General features: G+C 43.9%; 1 protein-coding gene across 11 annotated transcripts in view; it reads left to right on the plus strand.

Annotated features, from left to right (window-relative positions):
* The window catches only part of LOC115104036 (myocyte-specific enhancer factor 2D homolog), a 78848-nt gene that overhangs the window by 51764 nt on the left and 5678 nt on the right, over positions 1-21406 (plus strand). For 2 of the 11 annotated variants that reach the window (XM_065009575.1, XM_065009576.1), the window contains exons 4-12: positions 2860-2997; positions 6814-7021; positions 9084-9140; positions 13621-13799; positions 14700-14729; positions 16454-16565; positions 16878-17067; positions 18272-18340; positions 20441-20491. In XM_065009575.1, coding sequence (XP_064865647.1) covers positions 2860-2997; positions 6814-7021; positions 9084-9140; positions 13621-13799; positions 14700-14729; positions 16454-16565; positions 16878-17067; positions 18272-18340; positions 20441-20491 — 1034 coding nt within the window. Of the gene's footprint in view, positions 1-2640; positions 2776-2859; positions 2998-6813; positions 7022-9083; positions 9141-13620; positions 13800-14699; positions 14730-16453; positions 16566-16877; positions 17068-18271; positions 18341-20440; positions 20492-21406 lie in introns of all 11 variants that reach the window. The other 9 variants (XM_029625190.2, XM_029625207.2, XM_065009587.1 and 6 more) reach the window with 9 other exon arrangements.

A 21406-nucleotide genomic window follows, 5' to 3' on the forward strand; every position in this document is an offset into this window, starting at 1 on the left:
AACAGTCTCTTTGTCCCTAGCAAACTCAACAAACTTACGGTGAGAGGGTTTTTTGTGGTTCCTGAAGCGCTGCCTACAAGCTTCAGGCACCAACTCATAAGCATGCAACACGGTTGTTTTAACTATATCACACTGTAAACTGTCTTCCAGGGAGAGAGCAGCTACTACTTCCTGGGCTTTCCCAGACAATTTACATTGCAACAGGAGCGGCCAAACCTCGAGTGGCCAATGCAGCGCAACAGCCACACGCTCAAACGCAGAGAAATAGTAATCAACTTCCGACTCCCGGAATGGAGGGACTAAAGCAATATTTTTACTAACATCGAAGTGGGCTTGATGATGGGCAGGTTGTGAAATCGCACTGGAGCCAGCGTCTAGCTCCAGTTGTCGGATCCTCACCACCTTGTCGATTTTCATTTTCCTCATTTCTAAACTTCATCCACCTATCTTTTTGCTCCATTTCCAAACAGGCCAGCCTCACCTTTAGCCTTGCAGTTCCTTCTGCAAAAGATAAAGGGTCATATCGGGGCAATGTAAAGGGGGTACTAGCAACTCCTTCCTCCTCGCCGTCCAAAGACTTGGCATCGGAAGGTCTACCCGTCTCATCTCCCTGAAGCCTCCCTCTCCTCATCTTTCAATGACAAAATTAGTTCTCACTAAACCCTCCCTGACTAGCACCAAAGCTCAGCCTTTCGGGCTTTCTCAGGGACGAAGAGTCCATAATCATCAGCTATGGCGCAAAGGTCTACTTTACGCAACCCCACCAACAGAGGGCGCTTCAGTAAACTGGGAGACTACTGAGGCAGCCATGGTACACAGCAGCGTACTGAACACACGTAACTAAACAAGTCATCCAAACTCAACCTACCAGCACACCTCAATCACAGAGAGCTCAGAGCAGCAGGGTGGGTTTAATGATCCCGGATGAGCCCTCATTATGTTACCTACACCTCTTGGAAGAGGGAACGCAACACCCTGCTTCACTCAACTCCCCATGGAGTGAAAGAGGTGTAGGTGACTGTAGGTGCGGGTAAGGATGACAGAGGCAGAGAATATTACCATTTACAGGTAACATACAGTAATTTGGGGGAAAGGGGCTGGACGGAACCAAAGTAAAAGTTAAAGAGCCCCCTCTCCTACCTTACCTACCCACTACTTACTTATTCTTAACGCCACTTGGCGTGCTAACCAAAATACTGGGGGTGGCCCACCCAGGTCTTACCTAGTGTGCATAGACAGATAACATACTACGGGTATATGTATGCCCGCAGGCCTATTGCCTAAACACTCCCATGGTGCCTTCCCCTTCCCCCCTGGGAACAAAAACAGAATAATTACTAACGGAAATTAACAATTTCAATTTCAAAAACACTGAGTCCTTTTGGCATACACATACCACTGCAGGACCGGCTACAAAATACTTTACAAAAACTGTCTAATCAACACAGCACATACCAAGAAGTTCTCTCTCCTAACAAAGGAACACTGGCTTTTCAAGCTGGAGAAGGAGTTGGTAATTGCAGACAGCTGTGTCTTTTGACGAGAGGGTGGGGTCAGAGCTCCAATCTGCAATGGTACCAACCAATCAGCTGATTGGAATCCAGGAAGCCATCCTGAAACATATACACATCCAAACACATACAAACCCAAAACACTGAAACTGGGGAACGTAACACCGTCACAAAGCCCAGGCCTCAATCCTATAGAAAATTTGTGGGCAGAACTGAAAAAGCGTGTGCGAGCAAGGAGGCCTACAAACCTGACTCAGTTACACCAGCTCTGTCAGGAGGAATGGGCCAAAATTCACACAACTTATTGTGGGAAGCTTGTGGAAGGCTACCCAAAACGTTTGACCCAAGTTAAACAATTTAAAGGCAATGCTACCAAATACTAATTGAGTGTATGTAAACTTCTGACCCACTGGGAATGTGGTGAAAGAAATAAAAGCTGAAATACATCATTCTCTCTATTATTATTCTGGCATTTCACATTCTTAAAATAAAGTTGTGATCCTAACTGACCTAAGACAGGGAATTTTTACTTGGATTAAATGTCAGGAATTGTGAAAAACTGAGTTTAAATGTATTTGGCTAAGGTGTATGTAAACTTCCGACTTCAATTGTAGATATTCCATTAAAAATCTGTCGTTTCCAGCTACCATAGTAATTTACAACATTAACAATGTCTACACTGTATTTCTGATAATTTTGGTGTTATTTTAACGGACAAAAAAAAGGATTTTCTTTCATCAAACAAAGACATTTCTAATTGGCCCCAAACTTGTGAACTTGTGTGTGTGTGTGTGTGGGTGGATGAAAATGTTAGTCATTGTCCAGTGATAACTCCTTATTTCAGACATCTTTGTTGATTTGTGTAGAGTAAACCTTTAAAGGTGGTTAGCTTCGAAACGGTCATAGATGTTGTGAACATTGACATTGACCTTCCTGGAATGGATCGATTTTAAATATTATCTGAGGCTCAGAATCATGTTACTGGTTTTGTTCGAATGCCATCGCTGTTCGTTTCCTTATCATTATTAGAATTTAAATGATGGTACAGTCTGGTTAATGGGTGTTGTTGACATAATTGTGCATGAAAATGAAATGTTTCCTCTGCTTCTTCCTCCTCTAACCGCTTCAGACGTTGCGAAAGAAAGGATTTAACGGTTGCAACAGCCCCGAGCCGGACGGCGACGACTCCATCGACCAAAGCCCGTTAAACGATGACAAGTACCGCAAGAACGAGGACCTGGATATCCTGTTCAAGCGCTATGGCGTGAGTACCATCGTCCTCTCGTCACGTTCTCTAACCTCCCTCTCTCTCCTCTCCTCTCTCTGTTGTGGGAACGAACGGACCAAGGCTCTGAACAAGAAAGAGCACCGGGACTCAGAGAGCCCAGACCCCGAGGAGCCCTTCTCCCTCACCCCCCACACTGAGGAGAAATACAAAAAAATTGACGAGGAGTTTGATAAAATGATGCAGAGCTATAGGCTGTCAGTGAGTACCGTGAGCTGTACCAGACCGGACTGGATTTTACCCAGATCCGGTTGCAGACAGCAACCCAAATACTCACAGAGCACCCCACCATCCCCCACTCCTCTCCATCTCTCACCCACCTTTGTACCCACAATCCCCCTCTGATCGTGTGTGCCCGGGCAAGGATGTCGGGGCGCGGAGCTCAACAGTCTGATTGGAGAGTGGTCACAGGTCTCAGGAATCATTCATAAGCTATTGACAGATTTCATAAAGACTACATAAAAGTGGCATATGAGGATGCCATGGTAAACGGGGCAAAACTTCTCATTATTCATTGTCACCCCATTGTTAGTGTGAGAAGAATCGTACAAGATTCATGCTTTTCAAGGGCGTTAGTTTTACAGATAGTGTGACCATCTAGGTTCGGATAGGCTGTTCCTCATTTTCCAGGGTGTTTTTCAGACACTCTCCAGGGCTGCCTCATAATTGGCACGCTGCCACGGTTTATTGCCTCTTTTATTCCTCTCTCCGGTGCCAATTTTTTTATGATTCATTATTTTCCACCAGGGCTCAATAATGCCATTAACGTCAGTTTAATGAGGAGCACTCAATTTCAACCAGGCTTCCTGTCTGATCTGGCCTCCCTATTGGTCACGAGGGATGGGACTTTGTCTATCGAGTTCCCGTCGGGCCAATGTGAAGGACTTTACTGCTCACAGGATGAGCTGAACTGGATATATACACACCTATCCCTGACTTAAACCCTGTTTTTTTAGAATGTATTATACAACATGTACTACAATGTATTGCGTAATCTGTATTATGCAGGATATTGTCACTAAGACAAAAAACTCAATGGTGATAGAAAGGTTTTGTTCTCCAAAACTGATAATATTATCACACACCCAACCACTCACTTACATTAAAGCAGCGGTTCAGCAAAAAAGTTTGTCTCTCTATTGAATGAGTTCAGTGAATACCACTTATCCTGCATTTAACCTAAGCCGTATCTCCAACACTTTGGTGTTTGTGGTGAGCTGAAATAGCTCCTAAAAGCATTTCTGAGTAGAAAGAAGAAGAATAGAATTCAATCTGCCACCCCCTGGACAGTGTAGCTTCCACCCTAGACGATTGGAAGCAAGCTTGCACTGGCTTTGGCCCCCCATCCCCCACCTTGCCCGGCACACCTTTCACAGGGCCTACTGTAGCAAACGGAAGCATACAGCACCAATCTCATTCAACAGCATCATAATCTACCAACATGACAGCTAGGGGGCTGGGATATACACGCTTAATCCCACTCGTACTGCAATCCCCGGAGTCGAGTAGAAAGTGTTTGGGAGCATAGGGAGGCTAGGCAGGCTACAGGCATGTACAGGATTATAAGGCTAGACTGGAACTTGCCAATTGGTGACACAGCTGATTTAGCTTTTCAGATTTAAGAGAAGTTACTTAATATTGTTTGCAATGTTATGTGTTGTGTTAGTTTGAAATTGACTGTGACTGTCAGAAAATTTGTACTAAAAAGAGACAAATGTTCCTTATTTCTCTGTCATTTGAAATTATTTTAGAAATTTTTAAAGCACTCGTTTTCCCTCCTGTATTCCAACAATACTAAGATAAAAGCTGAGCATTATTTTTGTGAAATGATTCGATCTAATTGCATTATACAGAGTATTCACTGGTAAGATCAACATTGTAGTCAAATATCAAGGACCTTTAAAGGTCAACAAAACGTTGTTTGAAAGTTGTTTTTGTGGTTTTAATCCGTCACTGCTAACAAATAGGATGAGACGTTCCCAAAAGTTGAAAGGAAAACTTTCAAAGGCTTCTAGGACAAGAGGGAGGGAAGGAAAGTAGGGCATTGGTTTAATTCATTCTGATACCCTCACATCTAGGAAATACACCAATGTAGCACGCCGCTGAGAAAATAGGTTTGTTTTTTGTTATGCTGTTGAAGGCCTTGAGCTTCCTTCAATGAACCCACTTAGCCCGAGGAAAAGCTTAAAGACTATTATTTATCCAATATGATTCATTTTAGGGCCTTTATAATGACATGTACTTGACACAATGAATGAGTCACTCTACTCTAGTATTAAAATTATGCCCACGGGTAGTTATCTGACCTAACTTAGCAATACCACTGAATAACTTGTTATCCAAGAGATATCTGTCCAAATGGCACAGCACAGTTTAGTGTACATCAGTGTAGTATTAAACAGTATTTTAATGAGTGTACGATAAGTGTATGTAGGAAGTGCTGTCCCAGTGCTGTATGCTCCACGTTTCCACACTTCTGCCCCATCACACTAACCCCACTTCCATCCCTCCACCCATCCATCCATCCATCCATCCCTCCTCTCTGCCTGGCCAGTGTGCAGTGCTGCAGTACTGTAACCTTCTGCCTCATATTGTAGACTACCTCTCCAGACGCCAGACCTGCACACCAGCTTGCCCAGTAGGCTTACCCATTTGGGCTTTCTCCCTCTGTCTTTGTCTTTATTTCTCTTTTTTTCTTTTCTTCTCTCCCCTACCCTCACTTGTGCTTTCTTTCTTTCTCTGCCTCTTTCTCTCTCAGTTTCTGGTGCTCTGGGATTTGAGACATCTCTATTACTGTGGAGTCCAAGTCAGATTGGTTTTGTCACCATAGTCCCCTGAACATTCTTGCCATATACAGCATATTGAGTGAAGTTGTGTACGTGACATGACACCCTCGCAGGTCTTATGGGTCAGAGGAGCTACAGCACTAGTGACAGCCCAGATGCTTTTCTGTCTTTACGTTACCTAGCACTGTTGTTGTTCGTCACTAGAACAGGATAATGCAGACAAAGACTAATACTCAGTCTACTAAAATGCTATAAAGAAAGGAAAAGGTTACACTCAGTCTTGCCACATTGACAAATAGTTTGTCACAAGAATGACAGGACTCTTATCAGAACACACAATACCAAAATAATTTAGTCTCCTCTGCTCTCCTTTCTTCCCCTGTATAGCATCGCACATACATCCCAGATGTAAACTTGTGGAATACGCTGTAGGCTAACGGGAAGGAAGGTCGATATGATGGACAGAGTAGAGCATCTTCTTTCTCTCTTTTTAAACTGGGTCCCATTCAGCACATACAGTACCAGGCCACGCTTGGCCCATATTCTATATATAGAGGCCCTGCCTGCTTTATGCCATGATGAGGAAAACAGGGTGAAATGGGTTACAGGCAGAAGAGTGGACAACCCTGGCCTGGGTCCTGTCTCTGACTAGGACCTGGTGTTGGTCTGGGTCACACGGCTAGTAATATTTAGCTGACTCAGGACCGGTTCAAAGCTATTTGCTAACTACACTTCTTATACTTTGATAAAGCAGTCCTTGATACTTTAGAGAACGTTTTAGTGACTAGTTCTATGCATTTTTAAGGGTAAACGTTTACTTCAAGGTAAAATTAAGAAAATCAGCAGTCAACTTCTCAGGTAGAGGCAACATATCAGATACTCAAATTTCCAAGCTCTGTGCAAAAATAAAAAACTTTTATAGTTTCTCTTCAATTTTCCCTGCAATTAAAGATACTATGTGGGGTCATGAGATGTCATATTATACATGTCACCAATAACCAATGCAATAACAATCCCATGTAGCTTTTATGATGTACACATAACCTTGCATGTGATCTGAAAGCAAACACTTTTTCAGCTTCTTGTTTCCACAAGTCACTTGCATGGTAACGAATCGTGTGCTTGTGCGTGCACATGCTTCTGAGAGTGTGTGTTAGTGTCTTTAACATTATACATGTGCCCATCGTGCGGTTACATTTCTAAGCCCCTCCTCTTCCTGTCTTTCCTCCAGTCAGCCGTCCCACAGCCCACCTTCTCCATGCCTGTCACGGTGCCAGTGTCCAATCAGAACGCTCTCCAGTTCAGTAACTCTGGCGGCCTGGTCACCACCTCCTTCGTCACCTCCACCCTCACAGACCCCCGCCTGCTGTCGCCACAGCAACCATCTCTCCAGAGGAACACTGGGTCTCCAGGGTTACCACAGCGACCGGCCAGCGCAGGTAAGGAACAGAGTGGACGGTGGTTAATGGTTGACTTCATCACAAGTTCAAGTTTTATTTGTCACATGCACAAATACAGTGACATGCTTAACTTGCAAGCCATACACAACAGTGCAGTAATTTTGAAAAAATGCATTATCAAAATGGTGTAACTAATAATACAAAATAAAAAACAGGAGAAATAAGAGAGGAAGCTATATACAGGGGCAGTGCCAATACAACATGTGCAGGGATACTGGAGTATTTGAGATGTACTGTACATGTAGGCAGGGATTAGGAGAAAGTGTCTGGTAGCAGGATAGATGATAATAAAGTAGTAAACAGTATGGCAGCAGCATACGGTGTGTGTGTGTGTGTGTGTGTGTGTGTGTGTGTGTGTGTGTGTGTGTACGCTCAAGAGTGTAAATGAAGGCGTGATAGGCGGATTATACAAAACATTAAGAACACCTGCCCTTTCTTTGACAGACTGACCAGGTGAATCCTGGTGAAGGCTATGATCCCTTATTGATGTCACTTGTTAAATCTACTTCAATCAGTGTAGATGAAGGCGAGGAGACAGGTTAAAGAAGGATTTTTAAGCCTTGAGACACGGAGTGTGTATGTGTGTCATTCAGAGGGTGAACGGGCAAGACAAAAGATTTAAGTGCCTTTGAACGGGGTCCGGTAGATGCCAGGCACACTGGTTTGTGTCAAGAACTGCAACGCTGCTGGGTTTTTCACGCTCAACAGTTTCCTGTGTGTATCAAGAACGGTCCACCACCCAAAGGACATCCAGCCAACTTGACACAACTGTGGTAAGCGTTGGAGTCAACATGGGTCAGCATCCCTGTGGAACGCTTTCGACACCCTGTAGAGTCCATGCCCCGACGACTTGAAGCTGTTCTGAAGGAAACAGGGTGGTGCAACTCAATATTAGGAAGGTGTTCATAATGTTTGGTATACTTGGTGTACATGTAAACAGGGCTGAAAAGTGACTTGGAGCAGGAATATATAAATATTTATGGTAATATACTAATGGTAATATATACTAAACTAATACTAATATATACTAATATGTAAACTGGATAAATGGTAATGACAATCAATAATCAATGAGCAGCAGCGTAGTGGTAGTAATAGATCAAATCAATAATCATTTTAGCGGCAGGGGAGGTGTGAGGGGGAGCAGTAGCTGTTAGCCATTGAACAGTCTTATGGCCAGGGAAAATAAGCTTTCGTAATCTTTCAGGCCTTTCTCAGACACCACCTCGCATGTATGTCCTGGATGGCTGAGAGCTCAACCTCAATGATGCACTTGGCTGTCTGCACCGCCCTCTGTAGGTCCTTCCTGTCGAGGGTGGTGCAGTTGCCATACCAGACAGGATGCTCTCAATGGTGCAACTGTAAATGTTCCTAAGAATCTGAGGGGCTCTGCCAAATCGTTTCACCCACATCTGTGCTGGTGTGAGAGGACCATGTTAAGGCCTCAGTAATGTGAACACTGAGTAACTTGAAGCTCTTGACCCTCTCCACTGCGGCCCCGTTGATATGGATCGGGGTGTGCACCCACTCCGGTTTCCTGTAGTCCACAATCAGCTCCTTGGTCTTGCTGACGTTGAGGGAGAGGTTGTTGTCTTGGTACCACACTGCCAGGTCTCTGATCAGGCCTACCATCGTCGTATCATCAGCAAACTTGATGATGGAGTTAGTTGTGCGTGGCCACACAGTCGTGGGCGAACAGGGAGTACAAGATGGGGCTAAGCACACACCCCTGAGGGGCCCCCCTGTTAAGGATCAGTGTGGCTTAGGTATTGTTGCCTACTCTTACCACCTGAAGTTTACCCGTCAGGAAGTCCAGGATCTAGGGAGGTGTTCAGTCCCAGGTTCCTGAATTTGGTGACGAGCTTGGCGGGCGCTATGGTGTTGAAGTCTGAGCTGTAGTCGATGAACAGCATCAATGTTATGGATTCAGCATTGTTCATGTTCTTCATGTTTTCTTAGCAATTGTTACCATTCACATCCACTCGTATGTGCAACTTGTCCTTTTCAACATGGCCGCCGTCTTCTGTTCTTACCTCCACAGGTGCTCTATTAGGAGGTGAACTGAACAACTCCAACGGAGGATGCCCGAGCCCAGTTCGTAAGTGACGTCTACTTCTGCTAAAATACCTAGTTGGGTTTGAGTAGTTTTTACTTAGCAAATAAGATGATACTGTATACACAGTGAACTGCGTCTCTCTGTTGTAGCTGTGACAATAGATTATTAGCTTGTTAGTTTTGACCCTTCATGGCTTTCCTTGATGTGATGGGAGTTGTGGGTTATAGTAAAGCATAAAAGGTGTATGGATTACACTTTGGGACAGACTCCACTGTTTAATGGAAGAGAAAAAAAATGTCAGGATAGCTGGTCGATGGCAACCGCCACAAACACTGACACTTATGTACTCAAACACACACATACACACACACCTGTTGGCCAGCGACAGCTGAGGGTCACAGGAAAGCCACTTGTAAAAAGCTCAGGGGGTTGATAGGAAAGAGAACGAGAGAGAATGAAAGACTGAGGAAAAAAGGGAGCAAGAGGGGTAGAGAGAGACATGAATGACATGAACACTCTGGCCTAGCATCTACGCCGTCTCCTCACCCCCCTTCTTCTGTCTCCCCTGACCCTGCTTTCTCCTTCCCTCTCTCTGTCCTCTCCCTCTATCGCAGCTGTTCCCCCATGTCCCCCCGTTCCACACACACACACACACTCTAATCCCCCTGGTTCAAACTGTAGGCAGAGCCATCTCCTCAGAGGTGACTTTGACACTGGCCAGAGCCTCACTTCTAATCTAATTCCTCTCGGCATACAGTCATAGGTAGATGACAATATTATCAGATATTGTGCTACAATATCTTCCCCAAAACTGAATCTGTATAATTGTATTGAGAAGAATATGTTTATCTATTTGTGACTAAGGCACTAAGCACCACATCTTAATTTACATTTTGTGAGCATAGGTGTGGCTTTCACATTGATATCAATGAAAGACTCGTACGACAATGAGTTACACACTCATATCTGAAGTTTCAGAATCAGACCCAAGTAACAAAGTCATGGAACAGGGACCACAGTAGTCACGATGCCTTTCTCTCTCTAAACTGGGGTTGTCTCAGTAACCCTCCAGTGCAGTAAACAGTGCAGTGGTCCCAAGACGCAGCTCAAGTGACTCACCCTGCTAGCCCGCTGTCTCTCTCTATCTCTCTCTCTCTCTCTCTCTCTCTTCCCCCTCCTCTCTCCACATCCCGTCCTCCTCCCCCTCGCTCTATCGTTCTCAGCTGTTGAACACAGAACCAGGCTCTGGGCTCAGGGAATGTCACCATTGACGTCACCCGGCATTCCTGAGATTCCCACACCCGGCACTGGGTGTAATAGGAGTAGAACCTGGGAGAGAGAACACACACACACACACACACACACACACTCACACAGCACACACACTCACACAGGTACACACTAAAACAGATATGGTGATGCATACATACAACAGATAAACACTTAGAAACATACATGAACGTACAGTTGAAGTCAGAAGTTTACATACAGTTAGGTTGGAGTCATTTAAAACTGTTTTTTCAACCACTCCACAAATTTCTTGTTAACAAACTATAGTTTTGGCAAGTCAGTTAGGAGATCTACTTTGTGCACGACACAAGTAATTTTCCCAACAATTGTTTACAGACAGATTATTTCACTTATAATTCACTGTATCACAATTCCAGTGGGTCATAAGTTTACATACACTAAGTTGACTGTGCCTTTAAACAGCTTGGAAAATTCCAGAAAATTATGTCATGGCTTTAGAAGCTTCTGATAGGCTAATTGACATAATTTGAGTCAATTGGAGGTGTATCTGTGGATGTATTTCAAGGCCTACATTCAAACTCACTGCCTCTTTGCTTGACATCATGGGAAAATCAAAAGAAATCAGAAAGACCTCAGAAAAAAATATAGACCTCCACAAGTCTGGTTCATCCTTGGGAGCAATTTCCAAACGCCCGAAGGTACTGCGTTCATCTGTACAAACAATGGTACGAAAGTATAAACCCCATGGGACAATGCAGCCGTCATACCGCTCAGGAAGGAGACGCATTCTGTCTTCTAGAGATGAACGTACTTTGGTGCGAAAAGTGCAAATCAATCCCAGAACAACTGCAAAGGACCCTGTGAAGATGCTGGAGGAAACAGGTACAAAATTATCTATATCCACAGTAAAACAAGTCCTATATCGACATAACCTGAAAGGCCGCTCAGCAAGGATGAAGCCACTGCTCCAAAACCGCCATAAAAAAAGCCAGACTACGGTTTGCAACTGCACATGGGGACAAAGATCGTACTTTTCGGAGAAATGTCCTCTGGTCTGATGAAACAAAAATAGGACTGTTTGGCCATAATGACCATTGTTATGTTTGGAGGAAAAAGGGGGAGGCTTGAAAGCCGAAGAATACCATCCCAACCTTGAAGTACGGGGGTGGCAGCATCATGTTGTGGGGGTGATTTGCTGTAGGAGGGACTGGTGCACTTCACAAAAAGGATGGCATCATGAGGCTGGAAAATTATGTGGATATATCGAAGCAGCATCTCAAGACATCAGTCAGGAATTTAAAGCTTGGTCGCAAATGGGTCTTCCAAATGGACAATGACCCCAAGCATATTTCCAAAGTTGTGGCAAAATGGCTTAAGGACAACAAAGTCAAGGTATTGGAGTGGCCATCACAAAGCCCTGACCTCAATCCTGTAGAAGATTTGTGGGCAGAACTAAAAAGCGTGTGTGAGCAAAGAGGCCTACAAACCTGACTCAGTTACACCAGCTCTGTCAGGAGGAATGGGCCAAAATTCACCCAACTTATTGTGGGAAGCTTGTGGAAGGCTACCCAAAACATTTGACCCAAGTTAAACAATTTAAAGGCAATGCTACCAAATACTAATTGAGTATATGTAAATGTCTGACCCACTGGGTATGTGATGAAAGAAATAAAAGCTGAAATAAATCATTTTCTCTACTATTATTCTGACATTTCACCTTCTTAGAATAAAGTTGTGATCTTAACTGACCTTAGACAGGGACATTTTTACTACGATTAAATGTCAGGAATTGTGAAAAACTAAGTTTAAATGTATTTGGCTAAGTTGTATGTAAACTTCCAACTTCAACTGTATACTTACACAAACACATCCATGGATGAACATTCACATAGACACATAATGAATGTGAATTCTTACACACTAGAGCCCTGTTGTTCAAAGAGCCCAGGGCCTGGGACCAACATCTGACTAACACACGTACTTTCTCCTCCTTCTTCTCCCTCTGTTGCTGGGGTAGATGAGTGAGTGTCCGGTTTCTTAGAGGAAGGACTGAGCGAGTGTCTCTGTCTGCTAGGTCGGGTACAACACAAAACGCCACCATCGCCCTGTTCCACTTTTCCCTCGGCTGTGGCTCACACTCACCTAAATTCCCATATTCCCATCCCTAAACACCTCAGTACAAAGTAACCTTCACTGGCTGCCCAGAGTTTTTTATCCAGTTGTGAATGGTGTGAGCAAAACTATGATAACTGTTACGCATTTGTATGTTTGGAGGTAGTGTGTTATTGATACTGCTCCCACAAATGAGTCTGGAACAAACATCATTCGCTCCTTGCCACCCGTCAGTGTGTGTGTGTGTGTGTGTGTGTGTGTGTGTCTGAACTGAAGTATGTGTGACTGAGATGAAACGGTGTCACATGCTGGTAGCATCTGGGACACGTCATGGAGCAACTTTTATCTGCTGTCGCAGAACCCTGCCCGGCTCTAGGGAGTGTGTGGGCGTGCGTAGTTGTGTGTCTGCCCACAGTACGTTCGTATGTCTCTTTGTATCTCTCTCTCTGTCTCTCTCACTCTCTGTCTGTGTGTGTCTACTGTCTGTGTTTGCCTGGTTGTGTTCCTGACAGTGCTGGGAAAGTCCCCCGCTCCCCCATCCACATAGTGAGCCTGTCTTTCTTTGAGTCAACGGCTCCTTTTAACCAAGTAAGGGGAAATCAGTCTGACGGTCTGTCCCATGGCAAGAAGGAATGCTGTTGTCTGAGTAGCTTGATGCTGTCCCAGATTAACACTGCTCACCGTTGAGCCGTTCGATGAATAGACCTTCATAATGAGTGAAACCAAAACGAAGCGTACGCTGTTTGATTTGTTAAAGATACAAATATTAGAGGTATTTATTTGTTTTTAATTGTGTCTTATGAGACAACAACACATTAGGAGGTTGGAATGTCTTGAGTAATAACAAAAGGTTGTTTCTCTTAGGGGTGTGTCACATGACATGAACTAAAGGGGACTTTCTGATTGTTGACATGCTGTAGGGATGCCGTAGGGTTGACATAGGTGTGACATTGCTCCTGTAGAGAAAAGTTATGACGTTCTGTATTGTTACGGTGTAATGCGTGAAAGGGTCAAACGAGTAATGTTTACAGATTCATGCTGTTATTCACAGTGTGACATTTGTCCTACAGTAAGTGAGAGGTATACACACACCACACAAACACTCCATACATTCCTTAACACCATATTAATATCTCCTCTCCGTCTCCCTCTCAACCAGCGAACGGCTACATCAGTGCCAGGGCCTCCCCCGGCCTCCTCTCCGTCTCCAACGGCAACAGCCTGGGGAAAGTAGTCCCGGCCAAGTCTCCACCTCCGCCCAACCCTCAGATGGTGAACAGCCGCAAGCCTGATCTCCGGGTCATCACCTCCCAGAGCGGCAAGAGCCTGATGCAGCTGGTGAGCCGCAGAGAGATCTACTACGGGAGCCCTACTGGCCCAAACTGAGTCTGTTGTTTTCTCACATTGATAAATGCTTCATTGGTGTCCCGCCAGTCACAAAACAATGGGGTGCTGAATCTTTATGAATTTTTGGTATTTGGTATTTTATTAGGATCCCCATTAGCTGTTGCAAAAGCAGCAGCTACTCTTCCTGTGGTCCACACAAAACATGAAACGTAATCCAGAATGACATAATACAGAACATCAATAGACAAGAACAACTCAAGGACAGAACTACATACATTTTTTAAGAAGGGCACACAGCCTACATATCAATGCATACACACAAACTATCTAGGTCAAATCTCTGTTCCTTCTGAGATAAACATTTAATACCTAAACGAATTGTACGCTGTTTGATTTGTAAACGGTTGAAATATGAGAGGTATTTATTTATTATTGTGTCTTGTGATTCAACTCAACACATTTTAGGAGGTTGGGATGTCTACAGTAATAACAGCGTTTTGTTTCTCAGAGTGGTGTCACTCGGAAGTGCACATTTTTCTACAAGACAGATGCTGAGTCATTATTAGTTTCTAAAGTAATTGAACAATTAATAGGACAGCAATTATAGTAAGATTCAATTCAAAGGTTGATTTTGGCACTCAAACTGAGAGTGGCTTTAGGCGGTGCTAAAGAAGAATTGATGTCAAAATGCATCCGTGCATCTCGTCATAATTACTGTTCTGAATTTGATATTTTTGTGAGGAAATAGCCCCCTGGATGCTGATCCGAGTTCAGTTTTGCATTTCCCCTTAATGAGCCCAATGGTTAAGGTTAGGATTGGGGGGCTGATCCTAGATCAGCAGGTTAGTACAGAACTGTAACCCGTGTTCTCTGTCCTACTGCCCCCTACAGACCGATGAGGAGCTGGAGTTGGTGAGTGAGGTGAATAGAAACTTCTCCTAGACTTGACTGTGGTTGCTGTGTCAACACTGTGATCTCACAGGCATGAGTGTCATACTGATATACTGTCATACTGGTATATTAGTAAATCATGAGTATACAGTACTTACAGTGTAGTACCGAATAGGAGCACAGTACAATGTACAGTACCAGTCAAGTGTTTGGACACACCTACTCATTCCAGGGTTTTTCTTTATTTTTTACTATTTTCTACATTGTAGAATAATAGTGAAGACATCAAAACTATGAAATAACACACATATAAAAATATATTTTATATTTGCGATTCTTCAAAGTAGCCACCCTTCGCCTTGATGACAGCTTTGCACAGACCAAAGGACAGATTTCCACCAGTCTAATGTCCATTGCTCGTGTTTATTGGCCCAAACAAGTCTCTTCTTCTTATTGGTGTCCTTTAGTAGTGATTTCTTTGCAGCAATTTGACCACGAAGGCCTGATTCACACAGTCTCTTCTGAACAGTTGATGTTGAGATGTCTGTTACTTGAACTCTGAAGCATTTATTTGGGCTACAATCTGAGGTGCAGTTAACTGTAATGAACATATCCTCTGCAGCAGAGAACTCTGGGTCTTCCATTCCTGTGGCAGACAGTTTCATCATAGCGCTTGATGGTTTTTGCGACTGCATTTTCCGGATTAACTGACCTTCATGTCTTAAAGTAATGATGGACTGTCTTCTCTCTGCTTATTTGATCTGTTCTTGCCATAATATGGACTTGGTCTTTTACCAATTAGGGCTATCGTCTGTATACCACCCCTACCTTGTCTCAACACAACTGATTGTCTCAAATGCATTAAGAAGGAAAGAAATTTCACAAATGAACTTTTAACAAGGCACCCTTGTTAATTGAAATGCATTCCAGGTGACTACCTCATGAAGCTGGTTGAGAGAATGCCAAGATTGTGCAAAGCTGTCATCAAGGCAAAGGGTGGCTACTTTGAAGAATCTCAAATATAAAATATATTTTGACGTGTGTTATTTCATAGTTTTGATGTCTTCACTATTATTCTACAGTGTAGAAAATAGAAAAAATAAAGAAACCCTGGAGTAGGTGTGTCCTAACTTTTGACTGGTACTGTATGTTATAGAATAGTGTGTAGCCATGTATACATACTATGTGTGGTAAATCCAAAATGGAGCAAAAGCTCTCTCTGTGAATGCATTGTATGTATCTTGGCACGTGCATGGGTCAACTCCATGTCGGGTTGGGCAGGAGGAGGTCATTGTGTGTAGTCTACAGTATTCTCTGGAGTGTGTGTATCCATTGACTAGGACAAACTGTTACAAGGTGACACCAATGGCACAATGACCTCCACCCCTGGAGCGTCTGAGCCCAGACTCACACACTTATCACCACGCGCCAACACACACACAAACACAATCACTTTATCGCTCACTCTGGTTGTTCTGCCCGATGCATGTCTCTCATTCAATCCGCATGACTCTCCATTGAGTGGAACACTTCCTAACACCTCTACCAACTATTCTTTCACGTGGCCGTGAATATTGGTGTTTTCGTGTCATAGAGAAGTCAAGAACCGTACAGGCCAGGATGTTCCCACCTTTGTTTGTATTTGATACTGTTAGTAAATGTCATGGTACTGCGTGGGCACAACATTTTTGGTTTAAAATAAGTCTTTACTTCCTGATGTTCAAGCGTTTTTCCTGTGTCCTCTGTCTTCCCAGAATGCTCAGCGGTTAGGTGGTTCTCAAGGGAACCTGTCCACGCCAGTGGTTTCCGTAGCGACGCCCAGTCTCCTAGCCCCCTTCTCCGCCATGCAGACGACCTACAACACTGGTGAGTGAAAGAGGACAAGGGTACTCTCTGCTCTCGGGCAATTGGGCACACACTGTATGTCTGTAGTGTGTCTTAAAGCAAGTGTATTAGGACCCGTGGATGATAGAAACACAAGGGTGAATACTTTTGATTTGTTTATTCAGTTATTCTCTTTTTGTCAGTCTGCTCTGTAATTGCCCTAATTGGCAAAGGCAGAAAGGAGCACAATTTAACACTATAAGTGAATCCTATGCATATTCACTTTGATCAATGTGTGAGTATTTCTCTCCCTCTTTCTCTCTCTCCCCCTCCCTCCCCTTCCCTCCATCTCAGAGTACCAGTTGACAAGTGCGGATCTCACTGCGCTCCAGACATTCACGCCATCAGGGCTGCTGCCTAGCAACATGTCCACCTGGCAACAGCAACCAGCAGTGTCTCAACAACAACAACAGCAGCAACAACAACAACAGCAGCAACAACAACAACAACAACAGATTAGCTTGGCGTCACTCAGTAACTTGGTGTAAGTACACTTCACCGGTTACCCTATTGTATGAGTGTAGCTAGCTACATAAGTGTGGCTAGCTGCACCCTAAACCAGTGGTATTCAAAGTCGGGGTCACGACCCCTTGTAGGCTCACGGGGGAACTTTAGTGGGTTCACCCCCCAAATAATGTAAATAATAATAATAAAATTAAGAGTATAGATTATTGTGTGGAACAATATACAAAAAAACTATTATTGAGTAAATGTATTTATTGGTTTCTTTTCATTTTGATAAGAGATGAAAATGCAATTCATTGAAGGTTGTGTCATTAGATTTGAACATTGTGTCGCTTGATTTGAGGTGGGATGGGAGAAATTCTTGGGTTAAAAATGAGGTCCCCAGAAACTCTAGCTGAAAAAATTGGGTCCCCACTGCCCTAAACGCAGATATCGGCATTTAGGGCAGTGAGATTCAGAGAATTAACCCAAAACCCTTTCCCAAAACTACGTGACCAATCTAGTAGTAACTACTCTACCATGCCATCCCTCTGTACCTACCTGTACTATAGCCCTTAAACACACATGCACTTACTGTATGCACACAATTTCATCAACAATTCTGACTCACCAAAGCCGTGCGTCAATGGCATTTGACATGAAATTAAGGATTTTTCCTCAAGAGCAGCTTAGCATGGTTGCTAGCTACAATAAAGACCCAAACTGTGAACACCTCTGACCGTCACTGGTATCCACTAGCTATGGTATAGTATGCATCAGAGGAGGCTGGTAAGAGGAGCTATAATAGGACAGGCTCATTGTAATGGCTAGAATGGCATATATGGAATGGTATCCAACATATCAAACATATGGAAACCACGTTTGACTCCGTTCCATTGATACCATTCTATACATTACAATGAACCCGTACTCCTGTAACTCCTCCCACCAGCCTTCTCTGGTATGCATGTACCTCCACTTTGAGTTTGAGTATGTCAGGGGCTAACCTAAATAACTCCCTCTCCCTTAACCTCCCCACGTGGATCCAAGAGCACTTTAGGTTTAGGTGTGCGTTGACCACCTGCTGAAGGCAAATGCTAGCTAGTGATCCTCATTAGCCGTCAGCTTTGTCTCGTTAGTGGCATTATTAGAGCTAAATGCAGGTTTCTGTGATTGTGGCGGCTAGGCTAGCCGCGGGGTAGCTGTATGTAACCGCCTGTTTGTTCTCCCCCTCTTGTCCACAGCATGTGGGGCGCAGAGAAACAGAACGGAGAGATGGCTAACTGCATCTCCAATTTCGCTGCTAACCTGAGGTGAACGAATTAGCATCTAGCGCTACATGTGTGGTTATCGTCATGCTTTTCCTGTCTGTCGTATCAAATTAAGTTTGTGCGGCTCTCAGGTCGGGTTCAATTCTGATGAACATAATGAAGGTATAACAGTTTAGATTCCATGTAACTTACACTGTACATTTACATTTTTAATTTTGAGTCCTTTTTCTCCCCAATTTCGTGGTACCCAATTGGTAGTTACAGTCTTGTCCCATCGCTGCAACTCCCGTATGGACTCGGGAGAGGCGAAGGTTGACAACCATGCGTCCTCCGAAACACGACCTGCCAAGCCACACTGCTTCTTGACACACTGCTCCCTTAACCCGGAAGCCAGCCACACCAATGTGTCGCAGGAAACGCCATACACCTGGCGACCGTGTCAGCGTGCATGCGTCCGGCCCATCACAGGAGTCGCTAGAGTGCGATAGGACAAGGACATCCCTGCCGGCCAAACCCTTGTATAATATCTTGTTTCTGAGGCTTTGAGTGTTGGACCCAAAGAGAGAAATATGCAGGAATATGGCAGCCGCCCCGCACTGTGTGTTTCAGTCTCACAGGACAGCATTGACTCACACACACACCCAAACACACACCAAGAATGAGTAATGTAGTCCTCCTTTTTTGTCTTGAAGCACAGGTCTATTTATCTGTATATCACCTGGATGGCCTGACAGTAAGATCAATAGTCAGATTTCACCCATCCATTCTTCATATAGATCAGTGAAACTGTTGCTTCAAAGTAAGGCACTTGAACAAACCGTTCTCATTTTGCCCTGAAGAGCAAGTTCCTCCCACGATTTGTTCTCTCACACAAGCGTTTGATTACATAGGCTATGCGTATAGTCCCACTGTTTCTGTTATTTATTCCCTTGCACGGTAGCCGCAGTGAGCAGACACTTCCAATCAAAGGTGATTGACGGTTTTGCACTGCGAGCCTCGCGTTCCCTGTCAGCCCTGGTTATTCGCCGTGAGAAGCGAGGGAGAAATGATTTCTGCAGTTTTTTTCTCCCCTTCCTTCTCTTGCACTGAGTGGCCAGTCATTCCAGAGCCTCCTGTAAAGACTCACTGCAACTAGCGTGCACCTGTTGACTAGCACACCAATCTAAATGTTAATGCTGTGTCAAGGGTGTCCCGCTAGCCTTCCCGCGTTGACTTGTTTACTTGTTTATTGAATCGTTTTCCACACGTCAATTGCTGCCTTCAGCCTTGCAGGATGTGTTGGTCTCTATGTTTGAAGAAGCCAGCTGATGCATTCAGGAGATAAAGGATCTGAGTTGAGGAGTTTTAAGGGGTTTTGGAGAAATGCTTCCTGTTTAGAGAACATGTCTGTCTGTCTGTCAGTCTGTCTGTCCTTGCATTAAGGACATGTCCTTTTGCATTGGAGAAATGGTGCACACACACAACTCGCTACCTCAGTAAGTTTACAGGTGGCAGTTATTGCCATTACCTTGCTTATCCGTCTTACTATTAACTCGCTCTCTGTCTGTCTCTTTCAATATCTCCCTCTCTCTCCCTCTCTCTGTCTCACTCTCTCTCTGTGTCTACTTCTGTGTGTCTCTCTCTCTCTCTCTCTCTCTCTCTGTGTCTCTGTCTGTCTGTCTCTCTCTGTCTGTCTCTGTCTCTCTCTCCCTCTCCCTGTCTCCAGCTGTTTTATTCAGGGGAAAGGCTTACCTTTATGTCTCTACCTTACGCATGTTTTACAATGTACACAGAAACAAATAGTACACACTGCTGATTTGTGTGCTGTGCACATAATATCCTATTTAGTTCAGAGAAAGCTCCTTTATCCTCAAGGAATAGATTGTTTGCACAGACAACCGGATAGGGAATCATTGTGTCAACACATCCACTCCAGCTTGATTACACTACATTGCAGGAAAGGGAAAAATAATAGAATTGATAAAATAAAATGTATTACATTTTATTTAGTAAATGAATACCCAATGTTTGACAAATTTTGAATGTAAAATGATTTAGCCAAGTTGTTGGGCTGTCTGTTATGTACATCAATGGAGTGCAGGTTTCTGAATCACCCTCCCTGTGTTAGTTTCTCAAACTTTCTTTTTTACCCTCCTTTTACAGCATGGCCTCTCAATCAAACTTGCTATTTGGCAGGGAAGAGGGTCTCTGCTGGTACTGTATATCTCCTCAGTCAGAGGAGGCTGGTGGGAGGAGCTATAGGAGGATGGGCTTATTGTAATGGCTGGAATGGAATAAATGGAACTGTGTCTAACATGTGGTTTCCAAATGTTTGATGTATTTGATACCGTTCCATTAATTCCATTCCAGACATTACAATGAGCCCATCTTCCCATAGCTCCTCCCACCAGCCTCTTCTATCTTCAGTGTATAACTAGCCACACAGCATGGCACTGTTTCCCAAACCTGGTCTTTGAGGACCCCCATGCATGCTGGTTTTCATTTAAAACCAGATCCAATAATTATTTGACAGAGACTCCATATGGCGATGCTGGTAATAGTCATCCATGAAACTCACTATCAACTCAGTTTAAGCAAATTTATTGAGAGATTGGTTTAATGTGAAAACTGTGCACACAATGGTCCTTCTGGACCAGGTTTTGGGAAACGGCACTATACTGTACTGTATTGTAACCATGTGCTTCTGACTACACTAGCTGTGTTAGCGCCCTGAGCTAGCCTGAAGAGCGAGCCTTCATCACTGTCACCGGCCTGCTGACTCTGTTCGTTTTGTTCTCCATAGCAACAGGACCCTTGTGGCACTATAATCCATCTACCTGTACAAGTCCATAATGCCGGGCTTACACTTGATAAAGTGGCACATAGAGGCAGAGTAACACAGTCAAGGGTTTAGTGAGTGAGTGTGGACATGAGCGAGAGTATGTGTGTGTGTTGTAGGGTACAGAATCACATTCTTGCATCTTTTATTGTGCAATTGTGAATATATAAAATAATATGAATGGGTCATTGTGCCCTATAAGTACACTATCTTAAAGGCCCAGTGCAGTCAAAAACATGAAAAAAAAGTATTGGGACAGTGATTCTTTTTGTTTGTTGTTTTGGCTCTTT

This window comes from Oncorhynchus nerka, linkage group LG3 (assembly GCF_034236695.1).
Source record: "Oncorhynchus nerka isolate Pitt River linkage group LG3, Oner_Uvic_2.0, whole genome shotgun sequence".
NCBI lineage: Eukaryota > Metazoa > Chordata > Actinopteri > Salmoniformes > Salmonidae > Oncorhynchus > Oncorhynchus nerka.